General features: G+C 59.5%; 1 protein-coding gene across 1 annotated transcript in view; it reads left to right on the plus strand.

The window, feature by feature from the left end:
* HUWE1 (HECT, UBA and WWE domain containing E3 ubiquitin protein ligase 1) overlaps positions 1-15,484 on the plus strand; it is a 99,452-nt gene that overhangs the window by 28,664 nt on the left and 55,304 nt on the right. Inside the window, exons 28-41 of the mRNA XM_090126479.1 lie at positions 1,079-1,179; positions 1,299-1,484; positions 3,067-3,283; positions 4,963-5,085; positions 5,233-5,464; positions 7,213-7,443; positions 8,573-8,695; positions 8,785-8,880; positions 9,620-9,889; positions 9,988-10,140; positions 12,241-12,368; positions 12,457-12,538; positions 12,979-13,155; positions 15,067-15,205. Of these exons, the coding sequence (XP_089982605.1) occupies positions 1,079-1,179; positions 1,299-1,484; positions 3,067-3,283; positions 4,963-5,085; positions 5,233-5,464; positions 7,213-7,443; positions 8,573-8,695; positions 8,785-8,880; positions 9,620-9,889; positions 9,988-10,140; positions 12,241-12,368; positions 12,457-12,538; positions 12,979-13,155; positions 15,067-15,205 (2,258 nt within the window). The remainder of the gene's footprint in view (positions 1-1,078; positions 1,180-1,298; positions 1,485-3,066; positions 3,284-4,962; positions 5,086-5,232; positions 5,465-7,212; positions 7,444-8,572; positions 8,696-8,784; positions 8,881-9,619; positions 9,890-9,987; positions 10,141-12,240; positions 12,369-12,456; positions 12,539-12,978; positions 13,156-15,066; positions 15,206-15,484) is intronic.

Genomic DNA, 15,484 nt, shown 5'->3' on the forward strand with positions numbered 1-15,484 from the left:
GAGGGTTTGGGGGCGCCTGGGGGGGGTTATGGGGGATAGGGAGCAGTGGGGAGGAGTCTGGAGGTGGAATGGGGAGGGTTTGGGGGTGCCTGGGGGGGTTATGGGGGATAGGGAGCAGTGGGGAGGAGTCTGGAGGTGGAATGGGGAGGGTTTGGGGGTGCCTGGGGGGGTTATGGGGGATAGCAGCAGTGGGAGGGGGCTGGGGGGGATTTGGGGAGGGCTTGGGGGTGCCTGGGGGGGGTTATGGGGGATAGGGAACAATGGGAGGGGTCTGGGGGGGATTTGGGGTGCCTGGGGGGGAGTAATGGGGGATAGGGAGCAGTGGGAGGGGTCTGGGGGGAGGGAATCGGGGGGAAATGGGGAGGGTTTGGGGGTCCCTGGGTGGGGGTTATGGGGGGTAGGGAGCAGTAGGAGGGGTCTGGGGGGATTTGAGGAGGGTTTGGAGTGTCTGGGGGGCTTATGGGGGATAGAAAGCAGTCGGGGAGGTCTGGGGGGGATTTGGGGGGATACTGGGGGAGTTATGGGGATGGGGGGCAGTGGGAGAGGACTTGGGGGGGGGATTTGGGGGGATACTGGGGGGGGTTATGGGGATGGGGGGCATTTGGGGAAGGTCTGGGGGGGGGGAGGGATGGAAAGGGGCAGGGGGTATCCGAGGGGTCTGGAGAGGATTTGGAATGGGGGTTTTGGGGGGTCCAAGGGGGCACAGGGAGCGTCTTGGGGGGGTTGAGGAGGATTTTGGGGTTTGGGGGGGGTGGAAGGGAGTATCCCAAGGGGGTTGGGGAGGATTTGGGATGGGGGGGGGGCGGGGGGGGTTTGGTGAGGGTTATGGGGATCTGGGGGGATGTGGACCACCTGAAGTGGTCTGGGGAGGATTTGGGGGGGGGGTCGTGGGGGCCTTGGGGGGGGCAGAGAGCATCTTGGGGGGCCCCCACCCCCACAGGACACCTCGTGGGATGCCCCCGTGTCAGGATGCTCACGTTGTGGGGTGCTGCGGGGCTGCTGTTACGGAGGGGAGGGGGGGGTCACAGCTCCCAAGCTATGGAGCAGCCCCCCACCCCATTAATCCCCCCCCCCCCAGCCTCCCCCCGGGCTGCGAATTCGGCCAAGCCGACATGCAGAAGTTGGTCCCCAAGGAGGAGAAAACAGCCCCCAGCCCACCCCAGGGGGGCAAACGAGCCGGTAAGCAGCGAGACCCCAACCCCAAAACCCCAAAATCTGTGCTCAGAGCTTTTTTTGGGGGGGGAGGGAAGGAAGGAAGGTGAACGACACCCTTCCTAACCCCCCCCATCACCCCACAGAGGGCGAAGCAGAGGGGCCGGGCTCCGAGCCCCCCGCCCAGGGGCTGCTGGAGGGGATGGGGCTGGACAGCGAGGCGCTGGCCCCCATGGAGACGGACGAGCCCAGCAACGCCGACCCCAAAGGCAAAGCCAAAATCACCCCGGCCATGGCTGCACGCATCAAGCAGATCAAACCGCTGCTGTCGGGTGAGACCCCCACCCTTGGGGGGGGTCCCGAACCCCATTTTGGGGGTGGGAGAAGGATCTGGGGGGGGTCTGTGGTCTTTATGGGGAGATGCGTGGGGTACGGAGAGGGAGGGGGGTGGGTTTTGGGGGTTGTGACGATGAAAGGAGCATCAATATTGGGCGGGGGTCCCTGAAATGGGGGGGGGGGGTTGAACCGAGTGTTGGGGGAGATAAAGGGGGTTGGATGTGGGGGGGCTTTGAGGGGGAGGAAGAGACCCCGAGGTCCCCCCAGAAGGAAAAGGGGAGCGCGGATGTTGGGGCTCTTTGGGGTGGGGGTGACCTGGGGTTGGATTCAGGGGTCTGTGGGGTGGGGGGAAGACCCCCGGTGTGCCCAGTGAGTTTGGGGGGACCCCAGTATTGGGGTCTCTCTTCTGGGGGGAGGTCGGTGAGAGCTTCACTGGGGGAGCTGGGGGGCAGAGGAGATCCTGGGGGTCCCCAGCACCAAAGAGGGGAGCAGTAATATTGGGTTCCTCTGGAGATGGATGGGGAGGGGTTGGATGTGGGGGTCCTTGGGGTCCCCAGTATTGGGGATCCTTTTGGGATAGGTGGAACGGGGTTGGATGTGGGGGTCCTTGGGGTCCCCAGTATTGGGGATCCTTTTGGGATAGGTGGAACGGGGTTGGATGTGGGGGTCCTTGGGGTCCCCAGTACTGGGGATCCTTTGGGGATAGGTGGAACGGGGTTGGATGTGGGGGTCCTTGGGGTCCCCAGTACTGGGGATCCTTTGGGGATAGGTGGAATGGGTTTGGATATGGGGGTTCTTGGGGTCTCAGTATTGGGGTTTGATGTTGGGATTCTTGGGGTCCCCAATATTGGGGTTTCTTCTGGGATAGATGGAACGGGGTTGGATGTCAGGATTCTTGGGATTCCCAGTATTGGGGTTGGATGTGGGGACTCTTAGGATCCCCAATATTGGGGTTCCACGTTGAGATTCATGGGGTCTTCAATACTGGGGACCCCATAAATCCCAATGGGTTGGGGTTGGATGCTGGGATTGTTGGGGTCCCCAGTGTTGGGGTTCCATGTTGGGATTCTTGGGTTCTTCAATACTGGGGTTGGATGTGCTGGGATTCTTGGGGTCCCCAGTGTTGGGGTTGGATGCTGGGATTCTTGGGGTCCCCAGTGATGGGGTTGGATGCTGGGATTCTTGAGGTCCTCAATATTGGGTTTGGATGCTGGGATTCTTGGGGTCCTCAATATTGGGTTTGGATGCTGGGATTCTTGGGGTCCTCAATATTGAGGTTCCATGTTGAGATTCTTGGGGTCTTCAATATTGGGGTTGGATGCTGGGATTCTTGGGTCCCCAGTATTTTGGTTCCTGTTGAGGTAGACAGAGTGGGGTTGGATGTGGGGGTTTTTGGGGTCCTCACTATTGGGGGAGCCAAGAATCCAAATGTGGCACCCTAATAGTGTGTGTGGGACCCCAAAGCCCCCCGGTAACAAAGCCAAGAGCCCAACCCTTGGCATTCCTGGCCCTGGCGATGCTCGGGGTGCACCCAGGAGCCCGGGACCCCCCCGGCTCACCCCACATCCCCCTCCCCAGCCTCGTCACGGCTGGGCCGGGCGCTGGCCGAGCTGTTTGGGCTGCTGGTGAAGCTGTGCGTGGGTTCCCCGGTGCGGCAGCGGCGCAGCCACCACGCAGCCAGCGCAGCCCCCGCCCCGACCCCCGCCGCCCGCGCCACCGCCTCCGCCCTCACCAAGCTGCTGACCAAGGGGCTGAGCTGGCAGCCCCCACCCTACACACCCACCCCCCGCTTTCGGTGAGTCGGGGTGGGGATGGGGGTCCTGGGGGGTTTGTGGGGGAGGTTGGGGGGCTTCTGGGGTGATTGGAGGGGTCCTGGGGGGATTGGAGGGGTCCTGTGGGGAGATGGGGGGCTTCTGGGGGGATTGGAGGGGCAGCCCCCACCATACACACCCACCCCCCGCTTTCGGTGAGTCGGGGTGGGGATGGGGGTCCTGGGGGGGGAGTTTGGGGGAGGGTTGGGGGGTTTCTGGGGAGATTGGAGGGGTTTCTGGGGAGATTGGAGGGGTCCTGCGGGGATTGGAGGGGTCCTGTGGGGAGATGGGGGGCTTCTGGGGGGATTGGAGGGGCAGCCCCCACCCTACACACCCACCCCCCGCTTTCAGTGAGTCAGGGTGGGGATGGGGGTCCTGGGGGGCTTTGGGGGGGGTTGGGGTGGGTTTTGGGGAGATTGGAGGGGCAGCCCCCACCCTACACACCCACCCCCCGCTTTTGGTGAGTCGGGGTGGGGATGGGGGTCCTGGAGGCATTGGGGGGGGGTTGGGGTGGGTTTTGGGGAGATTGGAGGGGTCCTGTGGGGAGACGGGGGGCTTCTGGGGGGATTGGAGGGGCAGCCCTCACCCTACACGCCCACCCCCTGCTTTCGGTGAGTTGGGGTGGGGATGGGGGTTTTGGAGGGGGGGGGTGTTGGGGGGCTTCTGGGGAGATTGGAGGGGTCCTGTGGGGAGATTGGGGGGCTTTTGGGGGGATTGGAGGGGTTCTGTTGGGGGGTTGGGGGTCTTCTCGGGGGTTTGGAGGGGTCCTTTGGGGAGATGGGGGGCTTCTGGGGGGATTGGAGGGGTCTGGGGAGGTCTGGGTGGGGGGTTGGGGGGCTTCTGGGGAGATTGGAGGGGTCCTGGAGGGATTGGAGGGGTCCTTTGGGGAGATGTGGGGCCTTCTGGGGGGATTGGAGGGGTTCTGTGGGGGGTTGGGGGTCTTCTGGGGGGATTAGAGGGGTTCTGGGGAGATGGGGGGGTTTCTGGGGAGATTGGAGGGGTCCTGGGAGGATTGGAGGGGTCCTGTGGGGGTTTGGAGGGCTTCTGGGGGGGTTAGAGGGGTCCTGTGGGGAGGTGGGGGGCTTCTGCGGATTGGAGGGGTGCTATGGGGGTTTGGGGGGATTGGAAGGGTCCTGGGGGGGATTGGGGGGAATTGGAGGGGTCCTGTGCAGGTTTGTGGGGACTCCTCGGGGTATTGGAGGGGTCCTGGTGGGACTGGGGGGCTTCTGGGGGGTTTAGAGGGATTCTGGGGGAGTTTGGGGGGACTTGTGGGGGTTTTGGGGAGCTTCTGTGGGATATTGAAGGGTCCTTTGTGGGGTTTGGGGATTAGAAGAGTCTAATGGGGGACTGGAGGGGTGGGGGGTAAAGAGGGGTTGGGTCAAGGGTTGGGATGGGGTGGGGGTGAAGGGTTGAGGTGGAGTCACGGGTAGGATGGGGTCCTAAGGGTGGAGGGATCTGTGGGGAAGGGGGGGGAGGGAATTGTGCAGCGTGGAATTAATGGGGAGGGGTCTTGGAGTGAGGGAAATCGATGTGGGAGAGTCAAGGGGAAAAAATGGGATTTGTGTAGGGTGGAACCGATGGGGACCGGTGCTATGGGGGGGGGGGGGGCAGAGCCTCATCCCTTGTGTCCTCCATCTCCCCCACTCCCCCCCCCCCCCCCCAGGCTGACGTTCTTCATCTGCTCGGTGGGCTTCACGTCCCCGATGCTCTTCGACGAGCGCAAGTTCCCCTACCACCTCATGCTGCAGAAGTTCCTCTGCTCCGGCGGCCACAACGCTCTCTTCGAGTGAGCCCCCCCCTCCCCACCCCCCCACCCCCAAAAAAAAAACCCAAACAACCCCAAAAACATCTTAGAGGAGCCAGCAAAAAACAAAACCCTGACCTCCCCCCCCCCCCACCTCCCACCCCTCCCCCGATATCTGTCATTCCCCAGGACGTTCAACTGGGCGCTCTCCATGGGGGGCAAGGTGCCGGTGGCGGAAGGTTTGGAGCATCCCGAGCTCCCCGACGGCACCGGGGAGTTCCTGGACGCCTGGCTGATGCTGGTGGAGAAGATGGTGAACCCCAGCACTGTGCTCGAATCCCCCCACGCCCTCCCTGCCAAAGCCCCCGGCCACGGCCAGCCCCACTTCAGCGCCCTCCGCTTCCTCGTCGTCACCCAGAAGGTCTGGGGGGTTGGGGGGGGAGTTGAAGGGGTCCTGTGAGGGTTTGGAGGGGTCTAAGGGGGTTTGGGAAGCTCTTATAGGGTATTGGAGGGGTCCTATGGGGATGTGGGGGTCCTGTGGGAGTTTGGGGGTGTTCTGTAAGGCTTTGGGGGGGTCCAGGGGGGTCTGGGAAGCTCTTGTAGGATATTGGAGGGGTCCTATGGGGATGTGGGGGGTCCTGTGGGAGTTTGGGGGGCTCCTGGGGGAATTGGAGGGGTGCAAGGTGGTCTGGGGAGCTGCTGTAGTAGGATATTGAGGGGTCCTGTGGGGATCTGAGAGGGTCCTGGGGGAGTTTGGGGGGAATTGGGGGGGTCCAAGGGGGTCTGGGGAGCTCCTGTGGGGGACTGGAGGGGTCCTATGAGGGTTTGGAGGGGTCTAAGGGGGTCTGGGGAGCTCCTATGGGATATTGGAGGGGTCCTATGGGGATGTGGGGGGTCCTGTGGGAGTCTGTGGGGGCTACTGGGGGAATTGGGGGAGTCCAAGGGGGTCAGGGGAGCTTTGGGGGGCTGCTGTGGGATATTAGAGGGGTCCTGTAGGAACGTGGGGGGTCCTGTGGGATATTGGAGGGGTCCTTTGGGGGGCTTGGGGGGCTTCTGTGGGACATCGGAGTGTGGTCCAAAGGGTTTTGTGGGATCCTGTGGGGGGCTTGGGGGCTTCTGGAAGGGATATTAAGAACCACAAGGACCTGGGGACACGTGGAGGGGACACTGGGGACCATGAGGACTTGGGGACATGTGGAGGGGACATTGGGGACCACAAGGACTTGGGGATGCATGGAGGGGACATTGGGGACCACGAGGACTTGGGGGCACGTGGAGGGGACATTGGGGACCATGAGGACTTGGGGACATGTGGAGAGGACATTTGAGACCACGAGGACTTGGGGCCACGTGGATGGGGACACTGGGGACCACAAGGACTTGGGGACACATAGAAGGGGACACTGGGGACCACGAGGACTTGCGGAGGGGACATTGGAGACCATGAGGACTTGGGGACACGTGGATGGGGACATTGGGGACCACGAGGACTTGGGGACACATAGAAGGGGACACTGGGGACCGCGAGGACTTGCGGAGGGGACATTGGAGACCATGAGGACTTGGGGACACATGGAAGGGGACATTGGGGACCATGAGGACTTGGGGACATGTGGAGAGGACATTTGAGACCATGAGGACTTGGGGCCACGTGGATGGGGACACTGGGGACCACGAGGACTTGGGGACACATAGAAGGGGACACTGGGGACCACAAGGACTTGGGGACACATGGAGGGGACACTGGGGACCATGAGGACTTGTGGAGGGGACATTGGAGACCATGAGGACTTGGGGCCACATGGATGGGGACATTGGGGACCATGAGGACTTGGGGACATGTGGAGAGGACATTTGAGACCACGAGGACTTGGGGCCACGTGGATGGGGACACTGGGGACCACAAGGACTTGGGGACACATAGAAGGGGACACTGGGGACCACAAGGACTTGGGGACACATGGAGGGGATGTTGGGGACCACAAGGACTTGGGGCCACGTGGACGGGGACATTGGGGACACATGGAAGGGGACACTGGGGACCACGAGGACTTGGGGACATCTCCACGAGCACACGGAGACGTGTGGTCAGAGCGAAGCATCCTCGCTGCTCACTCAGGGGTCCGCCTGCCCCCCCCCGTAACCCTCATCCCATCGACCCCCCCGCAGGCAGCCTTCACCTGCATCAAGCAGCTGTGGAACCGGCGGCCTCTGAAGGTGTACGGCGGCCGCATGGCCGAGTCCATGCTGGCCATCCTGTGCCACATCCTGCGCGGGGAGCCCCTCATCCGCGAGCGCCTGGGCCGGGAGCGCGAGGGGCCGCGGGGGGAGGAGGAGGCGGGGGGCGAGGAGGGGGGACCCCGGCGTGAGCCCCAGGTCAACCAGCAGCAGCTGCAGCAGGTGGGAGCCCGGCCAGGGGAGCGGGACCCCCGACCCCTTCCTTGGACCCCCAGCCTTCTTCTGGTCCCCCGACCCCTTCTTTGGACCCCCGACCCCTGCATTGGACCCCCAGCCTTCTTCTGGTCCTCCCAACCCCTTCTTTGGACCCCCGACCCCTTCTTTGGACCCCTGTCCTCTTCCTTGGACCCCCAGTCTTCTTATGGTCCTCCCAACCCCTTCCTTGGACCCCCAGCCTTCTTCTGGTCCCCCGACCCCTTCTTTGGACCCCCGTCCTCTTCCTTGGACCCCCAGTCTTCTTATGGTCCTCCCAACCCTTTCCTTGGACCCCCAGCCCCTTCCTTAAACCCCCAGTCTTATGGTACCCCCAGCCCCTTCTTTGGACCCCCAGCTCCTTTCTTAGACCCCCAGTCTTACGGTCCCCCCAACCCCTTCCTTGGACCCCCAGTCTTCTGGTCCTCCCAAGCCCTTCCTTGGACCCCCGACCCCTTCCTTGGGCCCCCAGCCCCTTCCTTGGAACCCCAGTCTTCCTCTGGGCCTCTTAAGCCATTCTTTTGGATCCCCGTCCCCTTCCTTGGACCCCCAGCCTTCTTATGGTCCTCTCAAGCCCTTCTTTGGACCCCCAACCCCTTCCTCGGCTCCCCAGCTTTTTTCTGGTCCCCTTTATTCCCTTCTCGTCCCCCAAACCCTTTCCTTGACCCTCAACCTTATTTTGGTGCCCCCAAGCTCTTCCTTGCACCCCCAACTTTATTTTGGTGCCCCAATCCCTTCCTTGAACCCTCAACCTTCTTCCTTTTCCCTCTCGTTCCCCCAACCCTTTCTTTGACCCTCAACCTTATTTTGGTGCCCCCAATCCTTTCTTTGGACCCCCAACCTTCCTCTGGTTCGCTCTATTCCTTTCTCATCCCCCCAGCCCCTTTTCCTTGCCCCTCCAATCTTCTTCTGGTCCCCCTCAAGTTCCCCCTCATCCCCCTCCCCAAATTCCTTTCTGGTCTCCCCCCTAATCCCTTTCTGGTCCTCTTAATCCCTCCCTTGTTCCCTCTCATCCCATTTTGGTCCCCCCCAGCCCCCTTTTTGACCCCCCCCAGCCCCCTATTTGCCCCCCTAACCCCCTGTGTGTCCCCCCCCACAGCTGATGGACATGGGCTTCTCACGGGAGCACGCCATGGAGGCTCTGCTCAACACCAACACCATGGAGCAGGCCACCGAATACCTGCTCACCCACCCCCCGCCCCTCATGGGGGGAGTGGTGCGGGTAAGGAGGGGCACAGCCGCTTGGAGTGGGACCCAAACATCCCCCATAGACCCTCACCACCTTCTCCTGCCCCCCCCTCCCACCCCCAGGACCTCAGCATGTCGGAGGAGGACCAGATGATGCGTGCCATCGCCATGTCTCTGGGCCAGGACATCCCCATGGACCAGCGGGCCGAGTCCCCCGAGGTGCTGTGGGGCAGGCTGGGGTCGCGTTGGGGGTCCCACAGCCCCATTTAATCCCCCCACGTTCCCATCTCACATCTCAGCACCTCCTATCTCTCTCCACTCTCCCTATTTCCCCATTTCACCTCCCTGTGTCCCTCACCTTGCTTCTATTATGTGTCCCTACATCCCTACCTGACCCCATATGTCCTTGGGTCGTCATGTCCCCACGTTTTGTCACTTTGTCCCTATTTAATGACCCTGTGTCCTCATTGCATGCCCCCTCCCCCGTCATGCTCCTTGTAGCCCCGTTGCATGTCCTTACATCCCCATCTGACCCCATAAATCCGCTCCTTGTGTCCTCGCATCCCCACCTTGCATCCCTGTGACCCCGTTTACGTCCCAGTGTCCTGCCTCACCCCACACATCCCTAATCCTGCTCCCCCGTGACCCCGCTGTGGTTTTCACAGCCCCGTTTCGTGTCCCCACGTCCCCATCTCACATTCCAGTGGCCCCATTTCACATCCCTGCATCCCCATCTCTCCCGTCTCCCCTTCTCACATCCCCACAGCCCTCCCTTGCGTCCCTCCGTCCCCATTTCACATCCCTCTGTCCCCATTTATCTCTTCCCACGTGTCTCCATCAAAACATCCCCGTCGATCCTCACTTCCGCATCCCCCCCATGTCACGATATGACATCCCCCACCTCTCGATCCCCCTCGTTCCATGTCCCCCCATCACGATATCTCATCCCCCGCCACAGGAGGCCGCCTGCCGCAAGGAGGAAGAGGAGCGCCGTGCCCGCGAGCGCCAGGAGGAAGAAGAAGCCAAATGCTTGGAGAAATTCGAGGGGGCCGAACCCCTGGAGCCCTCAGAGCTGCTGGCCTTCACCGACACCATGCTGCCCGGCTGCTCACAGCTGCTGGACGAGCTCCCCGACACCGTCTACCGCGTCTGCGACCTCATCATGACGGCCGTCAAACGCAACGGGGCCGCCTATCGCGACTCCATCCTCAAGCAGGTGGTCAAGCAGGTAAAAGGATCCTCCCCCCAGAACCCCCTCGTGAGTTTTTTGTTGTTTTCGTCCCCATATTCGGGGTTCTCCTGCTGCCCCACGCTTTAATTTTGAAGGTTTGGGAAGCGGCCGACGTTCTCATCAAGGCAGCGCTGCCGCTCACCACCAGCGACACCAAAACGGTGTCGGAGTGGATCAGCCAGATGGCCACGTTGCCCCAGGCCTCCAACCTGGCCACCCGCATCCTCCTCCTCACCCTGCTCTTCGAGGTGAGATGTTGTTCTGGGGGAAAAAAGCACGTTTTGGGGTGGGAAAAAGCACGTTTTGGGGCTCGCCAGGATGTTTTGGGGTGTTAGGGTCAACGTAGAGCATTGACACAATGGCATTGATGCCTCGAGGGTTGACACGTTGAGAATTGACACAGTGATGCTGACACATTGAGTGTGGGGATGATTATTTTGATGCTGAATGTGGACACGTTGAGCACTGACGCTGTAATGTTGAGCGTTGACACATCGAGCGTTGAAACGATGACGTGGATCACAGAACAGCCTGGGTTGAAAAAGACCACAGTCATCATGCAGTTTCAACCCCTCTGCTGTGTGCAGGGAATGATGTTGAGCATGGACACGTTGAGTGTTGGCACAGTGACGTTGTTGAGCGTTGGCAGGTTGATGTTGACAAGTTGAGCATTGACGTGTTGATGTTGACGTGTTCATCGTTGACATGTTGAGTGTTGACAAGTTCAGCATTGACAAGTTCAGCATTGACATGATGACATTGACATGTTGAGCGTTGACATGATGACTTTGACGTGATGTTGACCTGGTGACATCGACATGTTGAGTGTTGACGCTGAACATTGAACATTGAATTGACTCAGTACTGAGTGTTGACACGATGTTGAGCATTGACACGTTGAGTGTTGACATGGCAACTTTGATTTTGAGCATTGACACGTTGAGTGTTGACATGGTGACACATTGAGTGTTGAGATGATGACACCGGTGTTGAGTGTTGACATGTTGACACATTGACATGTTGATGCATTGACATGTTGAGCATTGACGTGATGACGTTGACATGTGGAGCACTGACGTGTTGAGCATTGACATGGTGACATTGACATGTTGACACGTTGATGCTGAGCATTGACATGGTGACATTGACGTGTTGAGCATTTACTTGTTGGCATTGACATGTTTGCTACTGACACGTTGACACGTTGAGCATTGATGTGATGACATTGACATGTTGACACATTGATGCTGAGCGTTGATGTGACAGCACTGACATGTTGAGCATTGACATGTTGGCATATTGACACGTTTGCTACTGACATATTGACATGTTGAGCATTGAATGAGGACGTTGACGTGTTGAGCAGTGACATGTTGACACATTGACACGTTTGCTACTGATACACTGACACGCTGAGCATTGACATGATGACATTGACGTGTTGACACATTGATGCTGAGCATTGACATGACAGCACTGACATGTTGAGCATTGACATGTTGGCATATTGACATGTTGACATGTTGAGCATTGACATGATGACATTGACGTGTTGACACACTGATGCTGAGCGTTGACATGACAGCACTGACATGTTGAGCATTGACATGTTGGCATATTGACACGTTGAGCATTGACATGATGACATTGACATGTTGACACATTGATGCTGAGCATTGACATGAGGACGTTGACGTGTTGAGCATTGACATGTTGACACATTGACACGTTTGCTACTGATACACTGACACGCTGAGCATTGACATGATGACATTGACGTGTTGACACACTGATGCTGAGCGTTGACATGACAGCACTGACATGTTGAGCATTGACATGTTGGCATATTGACACGTTGACATGTTGAGCATTGACATGATGACATTGACGTGTTGACACATAGATGCTGAGCATTGACATGAGGACGTTGACGTGTTGAGCATTGACATGTTGGCATATTGACACGTTTGCTACCGACACGTTGACATGTTGAGCATTGAATTTGGACGTTGACGTGTTGAGCAGTGACATGTTGACACGTTTGCTGTTGATACACTGACACGTTGAGCGTTGTCGTGTTGACACACTGACGTATTGACACGTTTGCATTGATACTGAGCATTTACACATCAAGTGTTGACACGTCAAGTGCTGACACGATGACCTTGAGCGTTCAGACACCGTGATGACATCAGTAGGTTGACGTGATGATGCTGAGTGTTGTTGGTGTCCTCACAAAGCCTGATAACCTTGGTCCAAATCCAAACCGTGGCATTTTGGAGCATTTGAAGGAATGATTGAGGGGTTTTGGGGGTCCCTAACCTGTGTCTTTCCCCCCTTCCACGCAGGAGCTGAAGCTGCCGTGTGCCCGCGTGGTGGAATCGAGCTGCGTCCTCGATGTCCTCATCAAGCTGCTGGAAGTGGTGCAGCCCTGCCTGCAGGCTGCCAAGGAACACAAGGAGGTGCAGACCCCCAAGTAAGGACCCTTCCAGACTCCTCCCTATCCCTATAAATCCCTCAGATCCCCCCCCCCCCAATCTCTTTTGACACCTCCCAACCCCCAGGTGGATCACCCCGGTGCTGCTGCTCATTGACTTCTACGAGAAGACGGCTGTGTCCTCCAAGAGGAGGGCGCAGATGAATAAGGTTCGGGGGTCCTGGGGGGGCTCATGGGGGTCCTGAAGGGTTGTGGGGGTTCCTGGTGGGGCACACGAGGTCTTGGGAGGACGCGTGAGGGTCCTGGGGGGGTCAAAGATGGGATTTTGTGGGGTCAGATGAGGTCCTGATGGAGTATGCCTGATCCAGGAAGGTCACGAGGGGATCCTGGGGTTCCCTCCTGGGGGGCACACAGGGTGCTGGGGTGAATTTTTGTGGGGAATGGGTTTTTTTTGGTGGGGAGGGCAACGTGGGGTCTTGGAGGAGTAGAGGGGAACACGGGGTCTTGTAGGAGTGGAGGATATGGGGTCCCCTACACACAGCCCTGTGCCCCCACCCACCAAAACACGCAGGGATCGCCGCATCCATGCCCCTTTGGGACCTCAGCGCTGTGTCCCCACCCCCCTAATTTCTCACCCACCCCCCTGCAGTACCTGCAGGCCAACGGCAACAACTGGCGCTGGTTCGACGACCGCTCGGGGCGCTGGTGCAGCTACAGCGCCAGCAACAACAGCACCATCGACGCCGCCTGGCGCGCCGGGGAGAGCAGCGTGCGATTCACCGCCGGCCGGCGCCGCTACACCGTGCAGTTCACCACCATGGTGCAGGTACTGCAGCTCTGGTGGCTCCTGCCTGGCGCCTGTTGTCACCTGCCTGTCACCCGTTGTCACCTCCGTGTCGCCGCTGGCACTTCTGTGTCACCTGGTCAGCTCCCTGTCACCCATTGGCACCTCCCTGTCACCCATTGGCACCTCCCTGTCACCTGCCTGTCACCCGTTGTCACCTCCGTGTCACTGCTGGCACCTCCGTGTCACCTCTGGCACTTCTTTGTCACCTGGTCACCTCCACGTCACCACTGGCACCTCCCTGTCACCCATTATCGCCTCCCTGGCACCTCCCTGTCACCCGTTGTCACCTCCGTGTCACTGCTGGCACCTTCATGTCACCGCTGGCACCTCTGTGTCACCTTGTCACCTCCACGTCACTGCTGGCACCTCCATGTCACCCATCGTTACCTCCCTGTCACCCATTGTCACCTCCATATCACTGCTGGCACCTCCCTGTCACCCATTGTCACCTCCCTGTCACCCATTGTCACCTCTGTGTCACTGCTGGCACCTCTGTGTCACCGCTGGCACCTCCCTGTCACCCATTGTCACCTCCATGTCACTGCTGGTACCTGGTCCTGATTGTCACCTCCCTGGCACTGCTGGCACCTCACTGTCACCACTTGCACCTACACGTCACCCATTGTCACCTCCATGTCACCTCTGGCACCTCTGTGTCACCTGGTCACCTCCACGTCACCACTGGCACCTCCCTGTCACCCATTGTCACCTCCCTGGCTCCTCCCTGGCACCCGTTGTCACCTCTGTGTCACTGCTGGCACCTCCATGTCACCACTGGCATCTCCATGTCACCCATTGTCACCTCCCTATCACTGCTGGCACCTCTATGTCACCACTGGCACCTCCACATCACCCATTGTCACCTCCATGTCACCTGGTCACTTCCCTGTCACTGCTGGCACCTCCATGTCACCCATTGTCACCTCCATGTCGCTGCTGGCACCTGGTCCTAGTTGTCACCTCCCTGTCACTGCTGTCACCTCCATCTCACCCATTGTCACCTTCATGTCACTGCTGGCACCTCTGTGACACCTGGTCACTTCCCTGTCACTGCTGTCACCTCCCTGTCACCTTTGTTACTTGGTCCTAGTTGTCACCTCATCATCATTGTCACCTCCATGTCACTGCTGTCACCTTCCTGTCACCACTGGCACCTCCGTGTCATCATTGTCACCTCCCTGTCACTGCTGGCTCCACTGTGTCACCTGGTCACCTCCCTGTCACTGCTGTCACCTCTCTGTCACCTTTGTTACTTGGTGCTCGTTGTCACCTCTCTGTGTCTGCTGTCACCTTCTCACTGTTGTCACCTCCTTTTCACCAGTGTCACCTTCCTACTTTTGTCACCTTCCCTTGGCTGATTTTGCCTTCTCACTTTTGTCACCTCCTTCGTAACGTTGTCACCTCCTTCGTAACGTTGTCACCTCCTTCGTAACGTTGTCACCTCCTTCTCACTAGTGACACCTCCTTTTGACCACTGTCACCTTCTCACTGTTGTCACCTTCTCACTGTTGCCACCTTCTCACTGTTGTCACCTCCCCTTGGCTGTTGTCACTTTCTCATTGCTGTCACCTCTTGGCTGTTGTCACCTTCTCACATTTGTCACTTTCTCACCGTTGTCACTTTCTCACCGTTGTCATCTCCCTTTGGCTACTGTCACCTTCTCCCCGTTGTCACCTTCTCCCCGTTGTCACCTTCTCCCCGTTGTCACCTTCACCACCGTTGTCACCTTCTCCCCACTGTCACCTTCTCCCCACTGTCACCTTCCCCACCGTTGTCACCTTCCCCACCGTTGTCACCTTCCCACCATTGTAACCTCCTCCCCACTGTCCCCCCCCCCTTCCCCCATGACCGCCGTGTCACCGCTGTCCCCATTGCTGTCCCCCCCCTCAGGTGAACGAGGAGACGGGGAACCGGCGCCCAGTGATGCTGACCCTGCTGCGCTCCCCCCGGGGGGGCAAAGGGGGCCCGGCTGACAGCGAGCGGCCCCCTGAGGAGAGCCCAGCGAGGGCAAAGGAGGAGCCTGGAGCGGGTATGGGGAGGGGGCACGGGGTCCTGGGGGGGGGAAACAGGAGGTGGGTGAGGGGTTATAGGGCCCGAGGGGCAGCTTGGAGACCATGGGGGGCAATTTGGGGATGGGGAGGGGGGTATTGGTGGCCATGGGGGGCAATTTGATGACCCTGGGGGGCAACTTGTTGGGCTTGGGGTCAATTTGATGACCTTGGGGGGCAACTTGTTGGCCTTGCATTCAATTTGATGATGTTGGGGGCAATTTGTTGGCCACGGGTTCAATTTGATGACCTTGGGGGGT

The sequence above is a fragment of the Phasianus colchicus genome, chromosome 29, assembly GCF_987193195.1.
Source record: "Phasianus colchicus chromosome 29, bPhaCol1.hap1.1, whole genome shotgun sequence".
Classification (NCBI taxonomy): domain Eukaryota; kingdom Metazoa; phylum Chordata; class Aves; order Galliformes; family Phasianidae; genus Phasianus; species Phasianus colchicus.